The 21,555-nt window shown below is 39.1% G+C and overlaps 1 protein-coding gene across 2 annotated transcripts in view; it reads left to right on the forward strand.

Moving 5' to 3' along the window:
* ZNF277 (zinc finger protein 277) overlaps positions 1–21,555 on the forward strand; it is a 54,790-nt gene that overhangs the window by 25,221 nt on the left and 8,014 nt on the right. For both annotated transcript variants that reach the window (XM_052667957.1, XM_052667958.1), the window contains 4 exons: positions 1,336–1,418; positions 13,733–13,824; positions 15,611–15,721; positions 18,537–18,669. In XM_052667957.1, coding sequence (XP_052523917.1) covers positions 1,336–1,418; positions 13,733–13,824; positions 15,611–15,721; positions 18,537–18,669 — 419 coding nt within the window. The remainder of the gene's footprint in view (positions 1–1,335; positions 1,419–13,732; positions 13,825–15,610; positions 15,722–18,536; positions 18,670–21,555) is intronic.

The raw sequence follows: 21,555 nt of genomic DNA on the forward strand, positions 1-21,555 counted from the left end.
CACAGGGGTACAAGGCCTGCGATTTTCTGCACTTTGACACAAGACCAGGGCTGTACTTCAAGGCTCTGGCCCTGTTTGACAATCCATGGTAATGTCAGAGTCTGATTGTACAAAATAAGTTTTTCTCTTAAGTAGACCAAAACTTATTAAATGTGGGAATAAATTTCCTGTTGTGATCTTCACACCTTCTGTTCCAGGTAAATGTGTTTCTTTGGCTTCTCATATTATAACAGAAATACATAATTTACCTAAAAGCAGATAGGAGAATAGTAGGGCTTATCTGCATCTTTAATGCTCTGTGGAGAGCTCCTAAGAGAGGAAGAATGCATGCAACCAGTGCCAGAGATGGGTGGAAATGAAGTATTTTAATTGAAATGCATTTTAAGAAAATGGTTCTAGAAAATGTGGAAATCACTTTGAAGACTGTAATTACCTTTATCTCACATATGAATAATTTTGCTGCTGAAATTTTAACACCTACCACTCAATTTGAAAATTGTGGATCAAGCACCTGAAGGTCTTTGCCACAACTGTAATCCAGCAGTAGCCCCTCAAGAGAATAATGGGAACATTTTGTTAATTTTAATGATGAGCTCCTTGAAATGCAATAGCTCAGAAATCAGGAGTTTTGTCTTATTTCATATGGGGTTCTATGTAAAAAGATGGGGAAGTCTGAAATCTACCAAGTTTTAAATGGTGAAAGGCTTATTAATAGTTCAGTCCAGTAACCACATAACTCTTTAGTAAACATAAACTGTACATATTTAAACATAAGATATGTATTTAAAAATGTCAGTATATGTTATTAAACAGTTGTAATGTATACTTGGAGATGGAATGTAATCTGACCGTAAAAGGTGACGTTGGCAGGGCAATTACCACTGCAAATCGGTAATTATTTGGAAAATAAGTGAAAAATCTCACCTGAAAAATAGAGTTAAAAGTCATTTCATTTTTCTTTCATGCTGACTTTATACTGTGAGGAATATCAGTGATTAAAATTATTTTATGTCTCAAGAAGAACCAACATAAAAGAGAATAAAGATGGTAGTGTGGAAAACCTGTGCGAGACATTTGTCCTTGTACTGCAATATAAATGATGTAAATTCTATTCAGTTTAAGATCAGACATGTATGTATAATGGCTGATATAAGATTTTTTGAGTAATTGTGTACAAATATTTTAGCATGTTTCATTAAATTATGTAATTAAAATAGCTGACCTTTATAGATTTAAAAAGTCATTGCATCTGAGGTTTAGCTGATTATATACCACAAATGTTCAAAACTGCAGCAACCTCCCATGCCTTACCCACACTTCCTGATCTCTTAACAGAAGAACAGGACAATTATTTTCTTCTTTGTGATGTCTTACCAGAAGACAGATTACTTAGAGAACAGCTTCAGCAAAAGAGACTGGTAAGAAATTACATTTACTTCATTTTTAAGGTAAACAGTTCCGCTGTATAAAACATAGAATGTAGAGAGTGTTTTAAAGTTAAAGCATTTTTTGCTAAACTGCAAAATGATCTTTTTTTTTTCTTAGTTCATTTCCTCAGCTTCTACAGAAAAGCACAGAAACTCCTTGTTCATAGATTTTTTCTGTGGAATAAATTTACAGGTTGAATGTGAGTGTTCCACAGGAGGGGAAAATATGCCCAGAGCACAAGAAAAGGCTGAGTGTGCTGAATGTTTTACTTCTTGAATCTGCAGTGCACTGACACACTATCTGTTGAGTATTCATTTACATCTAGAGAAATTAGCAAAATAAAACTCAGTGTGTTATATTGTGGAATGGTGAGGTAATACTTAATAAATATTAAAGCAAGTTGTTTTCGTGCTTTCAAGCACTTTAACTCAAATTGCTTTAATTCACACTCACATACTCCCATGCACCAAGATGCATGATTGGAGGAAGTCTGGCCAGGATCATTTCTGACAGCTGTTGAATCCTCATGAAACCCTCTGGAGTTCTTGCCTGGTGATGACAACCTAGTTCTTTGGACAGATCTCTTGTATCTTAGGAGTTATCAGTTTTGATTGGGTAATCCTTTGGTTTTGGCTTTCACTGACTTCAGCTTCCATGAGTCTTACTCCAGGTTGCTGATCACTGTTCTGTTTTGTTTTGTCTTCTTGTTTGAAATACATTTGTGTAGTCTGTTTTACTGCTTAGTCTAATTTAAAACATGAGCAAGAAGCTCATGTATAAACTCTTGTGTTCTTTAACATCTTTATCAATGACATCGATGATGGAATCGAGTGCACCCTCAGCAAGTTTGCTGACGACACCAAGCTGAGCGGTGCGGTTGACACGGTGGAAGGAAGGGATGCCATTCAGAGGGACCTCGACAGGCTAGAAAGGTGGGCCTGGGTGAACCTGATGAAGTTCAACACGGAAGAGTGCAAAGTTTTGCACTTGAGCCAGAGGAATCCCAGGCATCCGTACAGACTGGAAGGAGCGGTCCTTGAAAGCAGCCCTGCAGAGGAGGACCTGGGGGTCTTGATAGATGAAAAACTTAACATGAGCCAGCAGTGTGCCCTTGTCCTTGTGGCTTGGAAGGCAAATGGTATCCTGGGCTCCATCAAAAGAGGGGTGGCCAGCAGGGACAGGGAGGTGATTGTCCCCCTCTACTCTGCTCTTGTAAGTAGAGCAGAGTACTGTGTCCAGGTCTGCAGCCCCTGGTACAAGAAAGACAGAGAGCTGCTGGAGAGGGTCCACAGGAGTGCCACTAAGATGATCAGGGGACTGGAGCACCTCCCCTACAAAGACAGGCTGAGGGAGCTGGCCTTGTGCAGCCTGGAGAAAAGAAGGCTGCGGGGTGACCTCATTGCAGCCTTTCAGTACCTAAAGGGAGCCTACAAACAGGAGGGAAGTCAAGTCTTCGAAAGGGTAGATAACTGCGGGACAAGGGGAAATGGTTTTAAGTTGAGGAAGATTTAGATTGGATGTCAGGGGGAAATTCTTTACACAGGGAGTGGGGAGGTGTTGAAACAGGCTGCCCAGAGAGGTTGTGGATGCCCCATCCCTGGAGGTGTCCAAGGCCAGACTGGATGGGGTCCTGGTCTAATATTAAATGTGGAGCTTGGTGGCCCTGCATGTGGCGGGGGGGGTGGAGCTTCATGATCCTTGAGGTCCCTTCCAACCCTGGCCATTCCGTGATTCTATGAAACTCAAAAAGGGAAGAAGGTACACTAAGTGTGGAAATATTATTTCCACTTGGGAAGAATACAGGAATGTTGTCAGGGCCTGCAGGGATGCAATGAGGTAGGCTAAGGCCCGTTTGGAATTTGATCTGGCAAAGAAAGTCAAGGATAGAAAGACTTTTCTAAGTATGTCAGTAGTAAAAAGAGGACTAGGGAAAATGTGGATACTGAATGAGATGGGTTTCCAGGTAACACAGGATGCTGAGAAGGAGGAGATGCTGAATACCTTTTTTGCTTCAATCTTTACTACTAAGACTGCTCCTCAGGAATTTCAGACCCTGAAGGTAGGTGAGAGAGTCTGGGGAATGGAAGACTTCCCTTTGGTCTATCTGGATACAGTCAAAGGCCATCTAGCCAAAATCAATGGACACAAATCCATGGGCCTTGATGGGATGCACCCACATGTGCTGAGGGAGCCAGCATAGGTGACTGCTGAACTGCTCTCTGTCATCTTTGAAGGGTGTTGGAAAACAGAAGAGATTCCTGAAGACTGGAGGACAGCCAGCATCACACCGGTCTTCAAAAAGGGCAGGAAGAAGCATCCAGACAATTACAGACCAGTCAGTCTCACCTTCTGTGATATCATAACCAGCTTGGTAGATGCAGAATGAGCAGTGGATATTGTGTACCTTAACTTGAGCAAGGCATTTGATGCTGTCTCACACAGCATCCTTGTAATGAAGCTCAGAAAGTGTGAGATAGATGAGTGAATATTGAGGTGAACTGAGAACCGGCTGACTAGCAGAGCTCAAGGGTTATATTCAGTGGCGCAGAGTCTAGTTGGCAGTCTGTAACTCATGGTGCTCCCCAGGGGTCAGTAGTTGGTCTTGTCTTGTTCAGCATCTTCATCAATGACCTGGCTGAAGGAATAGAATGCACCCTCAGCATGCTGGCTGATGAAACAAGGGGGGAAGAGTGACTGACAGCACCAGAAGGCTGTGCTGCCATTCAGCAAGACCTGAACAAACTGGATTGTTGGGCAGAGAAGAATCTGATGAGGTTTAACAAGAGCAAATGTGTAGTCCTGCACCTGAGGAGAAATAACTGTATGCATTAGTACAACTTGACCTGCTGGAGAGGAGCACTACGGAGAAAGACCTGGGTGTTAGGTTGGCCATGAGCCAGCATTGTGCCCCTGTGGCCAGGAAGGCCAATAGTATCCTGGGGTGCATTAAAAAAGGCACAGCCAGCAGGTTGAGGGAGGTGATCCTCCCTATCTACTCTGCACTAGTGAGGCCACATCTGGAATATTGTGTCCATTTCTGGGCTCCCAAGTAGAAAAAAGTCAGGGATCTTCTAGAGCGAATCCAGCGGAGGGGGACAAAGATGATTGAGGGCCTAGAGCATCTCCTATATACAGGACTCTTCAGCCTGGGACTCTTCAGTCTGGAGAAGGGAAGGCTGAGAGGGCATCTCATGACTGTTTATAAATATCTTAAGTGTATGAGTCAATAGGGATGCACTTGTTTCAGTGGCAAGCACCAATAAAATAACTGTCAACAGGCAGAAACTGGAACTAAGAAGTTTTGTAGTAATGCAAGTAAGAACTTCTTTACTGTCAGAATGATAGCATTGGAACAGGCTGCCCATAGAGGTTGCAGAGTCTCCAGGCCACAGAGATGATAAAGGACCTGTATTACCTTTCTTATGAGGAAAGGCTGAGTGACCTGGGTCTGTTCAGACTTAAGAAAAGAATACTCAGAGAGGATCCAATCAATGTCTATTAACATGGAAGGTGCGGGAGGCAAAGGGACAAGGCCAGACTTTTCTAAATGGTGTGTGGCAATAGGACAAGGGAAATGGCTACAATCTGAAGTATAGAAAGTTCTGCACAAACGTGCGTAAGAATTTCACAGTAAGGGTGACAGAGCACTGGGATGGGCTGCCCAGAGAGGTTGTGAAGTCTCCTTCTCTGGGGATGTTCAAGACCTGCCTGGATGCCTACCTGTGCAACCTGGTCTGGGGAGCCTGTTTTTGTAGGGGCGTTGGACTTGATGATCTCTAGAGGTCCTTTCCAGCCCCTAAGTTGTGTGATTTTTTCTGTTTTTCTGTGATTCTGTGAGATATTCAAGACCCATCTGGATACCTACCTGTGCAAACTGCTGTAGGGACTCTGCTTTCACAGCGTGTTGGACTCGATGACAGCTTGAGGTCCCTTTCAACCCCTACAATTCTGTGATCCCTGTGATGTTTCGTCAAATTCAGAAGAGTGCAAGGCTTTAGCCCAAAGCAACTGCTGCTTAGTTAAGTTATGAAAGGAAGAGTTACACATTCTTACTGTGGTGTGAAATAGCCTTTACTATAAACACTGCTTTAAGTATCAGAATTTTATCTTGAGTTTTTACAGAAAGTTTTTGTGAAATCAAGCTGCTGCTGTAGTTGTAGCTAGAGGATTCACAGCTTTAGTTAAAGCATTAAAGTCTGTTTAGTTTTTTATTTCCTTTACTGCAGTCTGAGTGTTGACTTGCAAGTTAAATACTTATTTTGCTTTGCAAAGCCTTTTACCTCGGGACAAGTGAAGCAATGAAGAGTGAGCTGGCAAGTGGACTCATGTGAGTTGCACAGAATAAAGACCAGAACCGCAAAACTGCCAGTGATTTTGCTGCAGTCTTTGAACCCTAACTGCTGTCTCCAACAGTAGGCTCAAACAAGGACAAATGCTATCTTTAAAATGTGCTAGCTACAGCACCAGATAGGAATATTTTAGGCTGTATTGCAGCAGGGGAGCTAGCCAAGGTGGATGTCATGCCGAGACATTATGGTGACTGTGATGTATTGAGAGAGACCAAGGAACGAGTCTATCTGGGTTAGAGTGCAGCTCGCTAAAATAGCTGACAAGGCTGTGTAATAAAAAACAGATACGTTTTTTTGCAAAAACACAGTTTTGATAAAAGAACTACTGGTTGTGAAGATCAGTAGTGGAAACAGGCAAGGCAGTCTGGAGTCAAAACTCAAGATAGTGGGAAAGGCAATTTCGTTATAAGTTCTTGGGGTTATCTTCAAGGTTTTTCTTTAAAAAAGTAAAAACCCCCAAACCTACTTTCTGAAAATGTACATTCCCTACCACAGCACCGACCTTGTGTTGCTGTCATGTTCACATGAATGGTAGTTTTAGGTAAAGAGGCTGCAGTTCCACCCTGAATAGTAGTCTTCACAAGAAGTGGAGGAGGGATAAAGAGATGTTTAAAATACAGAGCTGTACCAATTTCCTAGGTAAGTTGCTTCTATTATCTCCAATTTTTCACAAGCTTAAGCTGGGATAAGAAACTGAAGGTATGCACTGAAAGAGATTGAGATGCTAGTCTGATAAGGCCCATTGCACCATCTGAAGCAGTTAACGATAGTGTTAGCATGTCAGTACCTACATGGTTGAAATTCAGTAGGTCCTCTTTCCCTATTTGAAGTTCTATATTCAGTGACTTTTCTCAGGCACTTTGGAACTTTGCCCATCCTCCACAGGCTTTTGAAGAACTAACAGTCAGAAATTGTTTTATCTAATTCCATGACTCATCAGTAAATTCCAAAAGATTTGAATATATACAACTTTGAGTGTTAAATCCTTTTTTAGGTTTTGTTTGTCTGCTTCTTGTAAATGCATTTTATTTATGGTCTTAACATAATTAACCTTTTCTGTGAAGACTAAAGTCCTAGGAATTGGAGGCATTCCTGTTGGTCTCTTACTGCCTTAAGGAATAAGGTAGTTTGCTGCTTTTATTTGCTGTTTGCTTCCAATGGATGAGGAGGGTGATGTTTACTGCTGCATTTTACTATGTTAGCCAATCTTAATCTTCTTTTGCTCCTCTTAGTTCCAAAAAACTTTATGTCCAGCTTTAGCATGGTAGTTCAGTGTATAATTCAGCCTACATAGTAGTTCAGCTTATAATATGTAGTAGTTCAGCATATAGTTCAGCCTGTAGTATACATCTATTGCAATTCACCCTTCTTTTTCCTTTCCATCATCTTTGCATAGTTAATTAGTTTTTATCATATCATGAAAATCTTACTCTCTTTTCAGATTGAGTCAGATTCTTGAACAAGAAGTAAGAATGTCTTCCATATCATTGTCACAGGGCCCTTCAAACAAGAGGGGCAGCTAAGGAAGCAGTCCCTTATGGCTATTCCAATTAGTGTTCGCCATTGGTTATTTAGAACCGGAGCTCTGCAGACATGACAGGAATCTAGGGTGTAAGGAATGAAAAAGTCATTTTGCCTATTTATGAGAGGCAGTTTGCCATATAAAGCAAGTTAGGAGACTGAAGATTGTGGAGATAGAACTAGAATACTCTTAATTTCTACACCAGGGGGACAGCCTCTCTTAGCTGATGGTAGATCATTACCCCGTTGTTTTATCTGTTTCCCAGAAGCAGGTTTCCATGACATCATCCTTCATTTCTTAGTCTTTGATATGCAGTTCTGTCTGTCCAGCCAGCAGGGCTCTGTTTATGAAGTTCCAGAACTATGTATGAGTTTTCAAATTCACTGCATTGTGAGGGAAAGCACGAGAAGTAGTCAGCAAACACATCTGTGTTGTTGGTATGACAGCTGATTTCAAAGATGTTGAGCACTGTATGGGCTGGAGGTCCTATCCTGACAAACACAAATATTTCCTTGTACCTTAAGCTCTTTCCTGAAGCACTTCTCCAGCAGGTGTCTGATAATGCTAAAGAAAAGGCACCATGCATGAGGTGGCATTGAAGAGGATTCAGTAATGATTACAGATCTTTTTTTTCTGTACTCAGGAGGCAATAGAGTAATGTGTGAAGTGGCAGAATCGAACTCAGAGATCTGTAAGTAGAGAAGATAAATATAGCAGTTAGGACGCAGGTTGTTGATAGACAGCTATGATTGCATGTCTTTATACAAATATAAAGTTTCTGACACCATAATTCTTTATATAACTTTTTTTTTTCCTAGCAGCCACAAGCACAACCTGAAACTCATCAGCCAGTCTTTGAGGAAACTGTAGGCACAAACACAAATTTAAATCTCTTACTCTAAAAATAGTTTATCCTGAAGGTATATATAATTGTCAAACTTGGCAAGTGTTTAGAGTCTCAGCTCTCACCAGTCCCAGTATTTGTCACTAAGTGCTGTACAGTTGGATTTGTGGGTTTTTGGGTTTTTTTCACTGGCAGTAAAGTATGTAAGCAGCTTCTTGTGATATGTCAGCATGATTCTTTTATTTTGTTGTGTTACTTTTTTTTAAGCCAGAATCTGTTTCACCTGGTTCCTTTGCCTACAGCAGTAGCTAATTTCTCAGAACACAGCAGGGAAGTGTAACTCTTACTTAAATTGGAAGAAACTAGAACTAAAGCCTCACACTGTGTATTTGAGAGATCACCTACGAGGCCTTGATAAAATATGTATCTTCTTGTCTTGATCTGTTGTTATTCAGATCCAAATTCACACCCACTTGCTGCCTGTTGTAATATCATATTTCCTAGGCAGACAGTCTGATTTCAGTAGTATTAATGAGTCACTTATCATAACAGCAGAGAGTGTGGCTTGTAATTTTGCACTCTTTGGTGCAGGGAGTGTGGCAGCATTTTCAGTGCAGCAGTACTCTGCTGATTCAGATGTTTGCGTGCTTCACACTCAAACCATTGGCAAGTTTCTTCTTCAAAGAAGCATCTTCAGACATACTACCTCCTCTGGGAATGTATAGTTTATAAAAACCTTCAGTTGAAATTTCTGTAAAATGCTAATTTGCATAACATTCTATCTTTCTAGTCTCTTGCCTAGAGAGTTTAAGAGCAGAGGTCCAAAACTGGCAAGACAGATGCCAACAAGAATCCTGACACTTCAGAATTGTCTTTCTGTAGTCCAACCCAGTACTGAAATACTCGCATAAAGCTGTGTATGCTTCATTCTTTGGACTGATATTAGACTGTCTTTCAGAGTTCAGGGCAATAAACTTTTTTTTTGTCCAGAACATCTTAAAAATGAAGATACACTGCTGCAGATTCCATTTTACAGGCTGAACTGCAGATTCCAGTCTTCCACTTCACAAATGGTTCCTGGACTGAGGAACAATAAGTTCTCATCTCGTTGCAGCCACATTTCACTGCAGGATCTTGTCCCAAACTGTGCAGTGTAATCTACCTCTAGCTTACAGCTAGAGAAGTATGTTCTGCCTTAATTTCTTTCCTCTCAGAAATGCTGTATTTATAGAAGACAGGATTTTAGAGAAAGAATTGTTTTTGTCAGACCAACTGATGTACTTGGAAGAAACAGGCAGACCACCAGTTTCTTCAGGTTGCCCACAAGCAGCAAAGCTTGTGCAGAGTGAGTAGTTATGAATAGTTGTTCTGTGTAATAGACCAGAGCTATGCATTTAAAAGGTAAATTGTTTGTTAGTAAAGAACTGTATGCTAAAATGCAGTGGTCTGCAAGCAGTAAAGACAACTTAGCACCTCAATAACAGTATAGGATGGAGAGGGGGGTAGCAGGATCAGAAGAGTCTTATGTGTCTCAAAATTAATTGTCCTGAATCCCTGGCTTTTGGTTCCAATGGAGCTGGTACTCAATCTTACCTTTTGAAGGTACATCTTGAAGGTGTTTTGAAATATAGACAAGAAACAAAGTAATTGTTTAGAGAAAAGTGCTTTCTAGCTTAACTATGCATTTTTCATCTCTCATTATCAGTGTGAATTCTTGCTGATGCACAGTGCTTAAGCAGTTTTGGAAGAAGAAAAACTGGTAATTTCATCCAAAACATTGCTTCCAGAGAGAGGAACAGGCACATTTTTCAGAAACATTTTAAATTGCCACCTCCCATGAGCAAGACTGAACTCCTCATAACCTCAGACTTAGCATGAGAATGTGTGTGGCATTTTTGATACTCTAGGTTACCAATTTTAATGCAAATGATCAAATTTCTTTTGTATTAACAGCTTAGAGTGGTGATATATTTAAAGATAATTGTCCTGCTATAAACACTTGTACATCCTTGCTATGTTCTTTTTGCTTGTTTTTGATTTTTTTTTCTTTTTTTAGTTAAAACACAGCAGAGATATGATTTTATAATTTGTCTGGATTGGTTCTTTCTGGTAGATCAGCCATATACTGAAAACTGTATAACTGCAAGCTGTAGAAGAGTTTGTGCCCACAGAGAAAAAAGGGAATTGGATTAATGGCTGTTTCACAAGTAGTTTGACAGTCTTCAGTGAAGTAATGCATTTTTTTTAGTGTGTCACACAGTATGATGGGAAGATTGAAAAATGAATAGCTGACAGAACTGCTGAGAAAAGATAAAAAGAGATGGGCATCAGGAATTATTCATCTAACAGTATCAATATTGTACACTAATTGCCTGAAATCAGACTCTGGCATTTGGGTCACTTACTGTTCTGGTGTTTTGGAATATCTTCTCTGCCTGTACTCAGCTCTCATTCGTTGTGGGAAAATAAAATTAACATATGTTCAGTTTGTTATCTGTTTGCCTTTTCCTTGAGTAACTTTGTCTTCTTATTCTCTGACACTTTGATAGGATACAGTGTCCTAAAAACTTTTGGAAAATCCTCATGGCTGTAATGTTTTTGGTTTTGTATTTTTTTTCTTAATATAACAAATATGACATAACAGTTCTAACAGTTTGGAAACTGTTGTAGGTAATAAAGTAAATTGTTCATTTCTTGCCTCACAATTTGAGTTCAAATTTGGCTTAAATTGTGAAGCTGAGCCTCTTTCCTTAGAAAGACCATAGAAGTTTTGTACAAAACTCTAATTGCTGTATCCCATCAAAGTACCAGGAATGGAGTTAAAGGCTGTTTGGGAGTGTCCTTAGGGAAGAGTACTGTACTTGATTTGAGCTACTGCTTTCAATTCCTCACCTCTGCAAGTGCCAGAATTGGTTTCTGTCAGAGAAAGTACCTGCTAGCAATGAATGATACGAGCAAATAAAAGGAGTGTCTACATTGGAAAATATTTTTTAAATTCCACCTAGAAAATCTGTAAAACAGTGGTGCTATGTTAGACAAGGCCTCTTAGCTGCCAGGCGTGTTCGTGTAGGGGGAAACCAGAAGGCTGAAGAGCAGAGTAAGAAGAGCAGCATCTGACTGAAGGATGCAGTGCTATTCTCATTCCCCCTCAGGCATAGCTGTGAATCACAGCTCCCCAGGGCTCCGGTAAGTTTGTAGGGAGTGGGAATCTACAGTTATGTGGCCAAGTGTCAAGTACTGTAGAACACTTCTTCTTTCACAGTAGAGTACAATTAGTAAGCTGTGATAAAATGTCATTAGTGGGTGAGGAAGTTGCTGTCCTAACACTCAATTTGTATGTGATATCTTTTGATTTCCTTATAGACTGTTTCTAGCGTGTTTTGCAAGTTATATAAACTACATGCCAGTGCCTTCAAATTCGAGGTTAGCAAAACTGTGTGAGACATGCTGCTAAGGGAAGAGAGGTGACAGCTCAGAGTACCAGCAAAAGCTCCAGTTCTCACTGCTGTGCTATGGGATGCTTACTGCCCATGTGGAGCACGGATATTCCTACTTAATTGCATCTCTACTGAAGGACTCTCACAAGACATGTTATGCTCCACTTATCTTTTCCAGTCTTTTTTTTTATCTTTTTTTGTTTATTTGTTGACATTTTGAATAAAACTGCAGGATATCTGAGGATATGGTCTGGAATTTGAGTAGGTATTGCTGAACACGACTCCAACAAAAAAGGCATGTCTTGTTGTGTGAAATGAATAAAAACGCCCCCGTATTTGCATCTGAAGAGTTGACAGAATCTTAGCTGATGCACAGTAGATAAACACTTGAATATTTTGATTGAATACGGGCTGTAAAATGGTCTAAGACATGGTGCATTCTTCCCCCCTGGCTTGTGTCAGAAATAGTGTTGCCAGCAGGAGCAGGGAAGTGATCATCCCTCTGTTTTCAGCCCTGGTGATGCCACATTTATATTCGGTTTTGGGCCTTTCACTACAAGGAAGACATTGAGGCCCTGGAGCGTGTCCAGAGAAGGGCAACAAAATTGGTGAGGGGGCTGGAGCACAAGTCTTATGAGGAGCAGCTGCAGGAACTGGAATTATTTAGTCCGTAGAAGAGGAGGTTCAGGGGCTACCTTATAGCTCTCTGTAACTACCTATAAGGAGTTGTGCTGAGGTTGGTTGGCCTCTTCTCCCTAATAACTAGCAATAGAACTAGAGGGAATGGCCTCATTGCATGAGGGTAGGTTCAAGTTGAATGTTAGGAAAAAAATTTTTTCCCAGAGAGTGGTCAGGTGCTGGAATGAGCTGCCCAGGGAGGTGGAGGAGTCACCGTCCCTGAAGGTGTTAAGAAACATTTGGCTGTTGTACTGAGGGATATGATTTAGTGAAGAAATATTGGTGATATATGGACAGTTGGACTGGATGATCTTGGAGGTCTTTTCCAACCTTGGTGATTTTATGATTCTATAATTTATTTGCCCAGCATCAGCCTACTGAAATCCCTCGGTGCCATGGTAGGCTGACTTGCACAACCAGGCAACTTCCAGCACATGTGTGTTGCAGCACATACCTGCTATGGAGTTTACCCACTGGACATAGCTTAATGTGAACTTACGCACAGACTGTAGACCAGTTTGGGTTTTAATCCACACAAAACAGTACAGAAGAGGTAGGTCAGAAACACAAAGCTTCACTATTGCAGGCTTGAAGGAGATAGATTGAGAAAATCTCCTAAAAAATTCAGTCAGGACCCCAAACATTGGGAGAACAGAGAGTAGCCTGTCTGCATAGTGCAGAAAATAAACGCATGACCAGTTGTCAGTTCTTAAAACACAAGGCAGTGTATTGTTAGGCTGAAGATGTGCAAACTTGTAATCCAAACACTGACTCCCTCATGTCCCAGATGATCAAGGCCTTTCCATCTGAAGTGTAAGGTAACCAGTCAGTAGAAAAGTGTCACTTGCTATGTGATTTTGTTTTTGTTAGGAAAATTGTGGTCAGCTGTTGTGAAGTGTCTAGCCAATTGCTCTAAGTTAAACAAGGCTTGTGGTAAAGGTGATTAATCAGCTTCTCCTTTCCTATGAGTTTATTGAATGTCGCAGTTCCTTGCAGAAACCACCATCCTTTGTCATCATTCTTTGTCAGGAAGAGGTCTACTACACTGCCTGTGATTAGATGTGTAGAAGGAACATTATCATTCCACTGGGGTTTATGTGGTTACCCAGAAACTTGCTCACTGATAGCAGGGATAAATCTGAACCTAAGAAGAGACAATGAAGTGTTATGTTATGTAAATAATCATTTAAATAGCTGCGTAAAATATCTCCATGAGTTGTATTTTCTTCCACAGAACTTGCACAATACTAGAATTTTACTGGAACTGCACTGGAGCACACAGTGCATTTGGAAAATCTACTGTTTATTTTGTAAGGAAATTCCCCCTCCTCCAATACTAACCTCAGGTTTCTGTCAGCAAATTTTCATTTTGTATGGTCATTGGTAACAGTAAGGATAAAGAGGTATAATACTTTCGTGATAAAATGATTATTATTTTTTATCTCAATAACTGTGTCTGGTTTTTTTTTCATAGAGAGAAATTCTAGAACAGCAACAACGAGAGAGATATGACACAAGTTTTCATAGCATATGTATGTTCTGTGATCAAGAATTCACGGGAAATAGGTTTGTTTATTGATCTGTTTGCTTTTAGTTTATTTTTTCACATCTGCTCAGCTTTTTTGTTTATGGTTTTAACATTGTCAAGCCAGTTAGTAGAGTCATAGGCTAGAATTCTTTTGGGGTTATTGTTTAGGTATTTCTTTCAACTGCTATTTTAAGTGGACTCTTCCCACTTGTCAGTCCTTTAATTATTCCAGTACAACTTTGTGTAATTATAGGGTAAGCTGGAGATAAGAACAAAACCATTCTGAAGAGAGAGTTTTTCAGCAGTTGTTTTGGTGTCCAGAAGAGCAGTTTAAGCCAGTATGGATGATAAAAAAAATACATTTATCCAGTAACATATTTTCCTGCTTATATTCACACTGGTTTGACAATGTTTAAACCTAGGATGAAAAAGAGAAAAGGAAAAATACAGAATCACGGAATGGCTCGGGTTGGAAGGGACCTCAAGGATCATGAAGCTCCAACCCCCCTGCCACAGGCAGGGCCACCAACGTCCCCATTTAATACTAGACCAGGCTGCCCAGGGCCCCATCCAAACTTGCCTTGTACATCTCCACGGATGGGGCATTCACAACCTCTCTGGGCAGCCTGTTCCAGCACCTCCCTACTCTCTGTAAAGAACTTGCCCCTGACATCCAACCTAAATCTTCCCTCCTTCAACTTAAAACCATTTCCCTTGTCCCGCTGTTATCTACCCTTTCAAAGAGTTGATTTCCCTCCTGTTTATAAGTTCCCTTTAGGTACTGAAAGGCTGTAATTAGGTCATTCCGCAGCCTTCTTTTCTCCAGGCTAGATTAGATTGAGAATAGATTGAGAATGGAGTGGTTTGCAGTACTGGTCAAGTACCACCAGAAGCTGCATTCACTTTTTTATACACAGTTTCTACTGGAGAAAGTGAGTATTGCTCCTGAATGTTTGACTGCATGGGTAGCTCTGGTCATCTGAAAATATAGAATCTGTGGTCATGTCCCTGCAGATCTTCCCAATTTGGAGCAAGTATCCTATTCTCTTTACTGACAAATTTAGTGAATGAACTTCAGATCATTCAGCACCCAAGATCATTGCTTTCTGCTTACTCTTGGATCTGACAGACAGAGTATATGGTTTGCAAATTGCACTTGGACTGTGATGAGAGGAAGTTTCAGCAGTGTCTGTGCTTGGATTTTTCTCTAGTCCCTAAAAGCAGAAGCTGATGAATAGAGATGTCAGACACCAAAGTAATTAACCAGTGCACTTCTATTAGAAGAATATCTTACTTTAATATTCGTTGTGTTCATGAACTGTTGTGAGACAGGTTAGTTTTACCCTACTGATGATGTGTTGTTGTGCTGCTTTTGAGTGCTCTTTGTGTTGCTAGTGCTGCATGAAGCAATATTGCTATAGAGGAGTATCACGCAAGAAACTTTTGTTAACCAGCATAGAGAAAACTAACAAATGGCTTTTTAGAATGTTTCTTAAGGCCATTGTTTGAAATGTGTGATTTGCTTATTCAAATTAGTAAATGAGATTTGCTAAGAGAGGGTCAAAATAAAACGGTGTTGTAATTTTCATTAAAGGATTACATGGCATGCGTGCAGATTACCCAGTTGAAATGTCACTGCACATAGAGTAGATCTGAAGTTGCATACTTCCTATTTGTTTTTTTTTTTTCTAGCTGTGGCAGCAATGCTATTATTGTTTATTTAATGTTGACTTTGCATTTTTAGAGCAGCTGGCATATTTTGACTGTGTAAATTCTCATGTATATTCAAAAATACATCATGTTCTTTTTGAATGTCTTTTTTAGGTCTGTCCTTCTCAATCATATGGCAAGAGAGCATGCTTTTAACATTGGGCTGCCGGATAACATTGTGAATTGCTACGAGTTTTTGGCTGTATTACAGGAGAAGCTTGACAAGTAGGTTTGTTTTTCATTGTTATTGTATTTAAATGGACTTGAGTGATATTTCATTTAACCTTGGAATTAAGTTGGGTTTAAATTAATTCAGTATTCATGGTTAGTCAAGAAGAAACTAAGAGAGAATGTAACTTCTGCTTGGTTATCTTAGAACACTGTGATTTATCAAAAGCTAGTTCATAATACTTTGTAGTATATGTTGGCTGGAATAATAGTTACAGGTAGTGCTTTAGTTATTACGTGTTACAGTTTCCTCTGATGTCAATAGTAGCATACACCTTTTTCTCATGACTGCTAGAGTCAATGATCTTCTTTATCACTGTAACCATCTTTTTCTTAAATATCTCTTTAATTATTTAATATGGAGTTCTTGTGCCAGTGATCTCTTTTGTATAAGTGAATGTGTATCAATAGTTTGTGAGATGTTTCACTACTGCTTTCAGAGTATATTCCAGAACAGAAGGAGAAGGCCAGTCGATGTACATGCTGATTCAGAAGCGTGTAAATCTGAGATGGCTGAAGAAGTTAAAAAAAAGAAGAACTCCTTCGGGAGAAGAACTTTGATAGTGAAGACCAACAAACAGTTAACTTTGATTTTTTTTTTTTCAAGTGTACATGTGCCCTTTATGGATTTAATAAATGGGACAGGCAATATAAAGTATGCCCCTAATATAAATTGGGCTCTAGCAAAACGTGTACTTCCTTAAAACTGAAACTGCTGCTTTAAGAAGCCTATTAGATTTTAATACAATCTGTAACTAAAGATTCTAGGAGAAATTTGCATAAATCTTAAACTTTGAAATTAACAGCAACAGAACAGGGATTTGTGAAAACTGTAATGTAGATAATGTAAGTTAGATTAAGTATCCTTCCAGATGAATTTAGGATCCTTGGCACGTACTTCTGCAAAAAAGAGAAAGAGATTCAAAGGACAGAAATGGCAGTGGTGATCCCTAGTTTACAGTCTTTGGCCTATCAAAGAACGTGCAGTCATGACAGATACAGGTAAAATTCCTCCAGAAATGAAGATACTTTAAGAATATCTTTTATGCTACAATTAGTGTTTCCTAATACGCCTCCATGTATGATACTGATGAATCACAGCTTTACTATTTGTCAGGAGTTCAGAGTATCATTTGGATGGAGGTTTTTGAAAGTCAGCTAAGTCTGTAGTTAATATGCACACTGAAGTTCCTTCCAAAGCAATGAAAAGCCACTCCTCTCCTACTGCTAAGAATAGACTTAATAGTTGTGCTAGTAGAACAGTACCTGAAAATACTTTGTAGAGCAGAAAAGTCTCATTTTAGACAACCATGTCTACACTACATTGTATATACTGGGCAAAAGCATTACATACATTTCCTGGGAATGCCTTACACAAGCAGATCATACTCTTAATCATTAGCAGATAGAAGTAAGCTGACTTGAAAACATATTTTCTGCCATCAGACCTGCAGTCCATCAGCAAAGCACTAGTCAGATTTTTAGACTTCAAGTTCAATTAGAACTCAAAATTTATTGAATAGCCTAAACTTTACAACTATTCTTGAAGGCTTTCTTTTACTGCTATAAGATAAAACAATTGGCCCAAATTTAGTTAAATTTGGAATCCTACCACATTGCTTTTAGCCTCTCAATGTAATTCATTATTTCTCCATTTGGAATTTCAGTGGTTCAACAATTCTAGCACTGTACCAACTTTGTTCGTGGTCATGGCCATGAGCACCCACCTGCTATTCTGTTATTTATGAGCTGTCCAGTTCAGGGAACGGTCACATCGAGGCCTACTATGGTTCTTAAGGCTGAGAAAGACTTCAGTTCAGTGTATCTGTCACAACTATCTAGAACTCAAGATCTACAACCATTAAACAAGGACATTCCTGTAACCTCAGTGCTCTGCTGTTTCTCTGCTGGAAAAAAAAATGGCTGTTGTCTGTTTCAGGGATAGATGTCCATTTAGACGAAAGTGCAGATTAGTCTCCTCATAGTCCACTGTCTGAGAAGAGAGACTACTTAATGCTGTCTAGGCTCAACTTCAGGTACCAGTTGATACTGTAGGAGAGAGCAATTCTTTTATAGTACTCTGCTTGCAATAGAGAATTTAATACTGTGGATATACTTCTCTTGTGTTTGCTCTGAGGACATAGTGTAGTAAAGTTTCCATTTGTTAATGAATATTTTCAGTTTCTTAAGTAACAAATAAATGTATAAGTATATAAATAAAAATAGAAATACAGATATATGAAGTGTGAATAGTATTAATAAATTTGATTTGTCAGGATTACAAAGCCTATTGATCACCCTGTCAAACTTTTTTTCAGTCACCTGCTGGATTAGAAGTATGAAGCTCTGTTTAGCAAGTTTAAATTGTTCTTAGACATATGTAGCACGTTCAGAGTTGTTGTTGGTTTGTTTTTTTCTTCCTAAATTTCAATGCTACAATTACTCATGGGTTGGATTCCCATAAAGGCATTCAAAGCTGAGTGTTCATTTCTTAACCAATCAGTAGCCCTCCTGTGTCCTGCTGGGGTGATTTTGGTAAATCAGCTTTTTCCCTCATGTCGCTTGTGGAGCAACAGTAAACTTTTTTATTATCTGTACTTTCATTTTCCATAGTTTTTGCTAGGTGCTGTTTTACCTGCATGTATGATGAGTCTACTGTGATCTAAGATGAGGTTTTTTTGCAAATAAATTAATTTTCCTTTTCATTTAGCTTGCTTTCAGAATTAGTCTTACTGTATGCATCTCCATCTTATTTAAGAGTATTATCTTGTACTATTTTTAATGTGTTGACCTGTTTACCGTTTTGTTTTAGTTTGCAGTGTTTGTACTGTGAAAAAGTCTTCAGAGACAAAAACACACTTAAAGATCACATGAGAAAGAAGCAACATCGCAGAATCAATGCCAAAAACAAAGAATATGACAGATTTTATATCATTAATTACTTGGTAAGAGGTTCTATAAATCAACTAAAGAGCTGCAGACAATGTCTTGTTAAAAGTGAGTAATTGCATTTCAGCAATTAGTAAAAAGGTCAAAAATCAAGTCAAGGACTCTTAAGGAATATGTTCATTTATGGTATGATAATCTAGATAATTGTTAAACTAAGGAATGGTAAACATTTGTGCTTGAGAATTGATTCTGAGAGATGCAAGAATGCAGCTTGAAGAGATGCTAATCATCATGTCATTAGTGCTCAGTCTTTGCTTTAAGTATCAGAAGGGAAAATGAGGTAGAGTAATGAAATAAATGGAGATCTAACTTGAATGCTATTGGCTTTGAGCTTGTTTTCTACAAACCTTAGTCTGGAAGTGCTCTTCAGAGTATAAATTAGATGCAAAGAGGAGGAAAATGAAAGATATGGAGATGAAAGAAAAAGTTTTTGCTCTTAGCCTCCAGGTAGATGTATGCTTTTAGGTAATACTATTTTTTATCTCACATCTGTGAGAGTGTGTATGCATGTGTGTAGCAAATTTTCACTTGCTGTCTTCAGCTCTTGAATGTAAGAGATGCTTCAAAAGCTTCTGCACTTTCCTGGAAATAACTATATTTCACCTGAACTAGTCTGTGTGCCACCTGCATGTATTAATATCCAGGTTATAAATGAATTTTTCAAGCACCTTTGACTGTTTTACCTTTTCTTTCTATTTAATCTCTCCTTGGGTTTTACTCCAATCAAGAAGTTGGATATTAAAGCTCTGCCAAGTCCCTCCTACCTTAGGTGGGGTGAATTTCCTTTGTGATCCTGTATGTCTTCCTTCCAAAGATCAGTGATCTGAAACTTTTATTTTCCTTTCCAGAAACATGAATACCGCTTTAAAAACTTTAAACTTGCTTTAAAAACTGATGTATATTTGCTGCATAGCAGTGAAAAAGTTATAAAGTTCTGCATGTTGGATGTTCTCAGCTTCTCTACAGAACTTAGTCTTTTCTTCCTTGAAAGTTAACAGTCTCAAATTTAATGTTTTAATTGTTTTAAGTGGTTTTAATAGCTTTATTCTTCTCTATTAGTTCTGTAGTCTTACGTTTTCAGAATGCAGCATCCTCTTCACGTCCCTTTCCGTCTCAAATTTGCATTTCAGTTCAGCTTTTTATCTGTCCCAGCTTTGATCAGGAAGTTGAACCAGAAGCACAGAGAACTGTGTGATAACTCATTCAGAAATTTTAGAGACAGGCAGGAAGGTTATAACATCAGGGAGGACACAGTGGGCTATCCCACGTTCATAATCAGAAAAGCCCAAAGCAAATACAACAAGGTATAACATGTTCGTATATCTAACCTCTTTTCCCATTCTTCCCACTTGCTTCAAAGCAAGTGACCTTGACCCAGCTGTCTACTGCGAATGATCTGTGGCCTATCCACTTCCTGAACATGTCTCAGTACTCTTTGAGTTGTGCTTTTGGCGTGGCCACTGAGCATTCAAACTGTTAAACAGCATGGGCAGCCACAGGACTGGACAGAACAAAACCAGGGAGGTGGTGGAATCGCCCTCCCTGGCAGTGTTCAAGAAGCAACTGGCTGAGGAGCTACGAGATGTGGTTGAGTGGGTTGTGGTAGCAGTGGTAATGGGAGGATGGTTGGAGTAGATGATCTTGTAGGTCCTTTCCAACCTTGTGATTCTATGATTCTAGGACAGGGCTCAAGCCAGTGCCCTGGACCTCTGTAGTTATTGTTGGGATTCTGGGCAGGACTTTGCAGTGTCTTCTTAAACCAGCCTGAACCAGTTCAGATATTGCCTATTTATTGACATAACTTAGAGACGTATTTTTCACCTCCTTGATATTACAGAGAGAGGATAGCAAATGTTATTCTAATAAAAAATGTCAATCTACCAAGATGGAGGCTGCATGTGCAAGGTTTATGAGGGTGAGCTTCTTGTGCAGCTTCTGGGACACTTTTCACCATTTCTTCTCTGACTGTATGCACTGTGCTACAGCCATTATTTGGGGTTTTTTGCATACATTTTGTCTTTCACTGCATTCTATGCAGCAGATTGTTTCTACTCTGTTTCTGATCCTTCAAAATGTCTCCAAATCATAATTTTTTACATTTCTTCTTTTAAAACAAATGAAAAACTCTTAAATATTTACAGAATTGCTCACTATATAGTGTGTATATTTGTGTGTATTTGTGTGTATATAGTGTGTATTTGCACACTGTTAACATAGGACCAAATTGATTGTTAACTTGAAAATGTTAGAATTCTCCTATGTTGTATAGAGCTTGTGTTCTCAAAATAGCTTTTGGTAAACCCCTTATTTTTGCACAAAGTAGGAAAAGAAATTAATGAGAAGAACCTTAATTTGTTCACTGAGGGCTCAGTAGGTTGGCCTTATTCTAAAGAGAAATACCATTATTATCTTCTGCTATCACACTATATGTAGTGTACAGTAGACTAAATTAATATGATAAGACTTTTTTCAATCTGAATTAAAATTCATTGAATTCTGGATATTACGCAAAGTGTGTTTTCTAATGACTTAAAGTCATTTTACCTCCTCTCCCCGAGCTCCTCACACTTTACCACAGGATTTTCTTTTCTGATGAATACTATCAAGCTTTACTGACATCTCAAGAAGTCTTAAGGATCCATTATTCCCATTGCTCCAGACACGCAGGGGAATTATGCAGTTTCTCACTACAGACACAGATTGAGTATTTTATTTGAATTGACAGGTATACTTTCAATATTTACTAAAGATTTAATCTTGACCGAAAGATTTAAACTTACAATTTATTTATTTTTTTGTGTGTTTTCACAGAAAGGTTTGAATTTGGGAATGTAATAAAGATCTTCCCTTATGCCTGTTTGGTCCTGTTTGTTTTCATCATA

This window comes from Tympanuchus pallidicinctus, unplaced genomic scaffold, assembly GCF_026119805.1.
Source record: "Tympanuchus pallidicinctus isolate F22 unplaced genomic scaffold, pur_lepc_1.0 scaffold8, whole genome shotgun sequence".
Classification (NCBI taxonomy): Eukaryota; Metazoa; Chordata; class Aves; order Galliformes; family Phasianidae; genus Tympanuchus; species Tympanuchus pallidicinctus.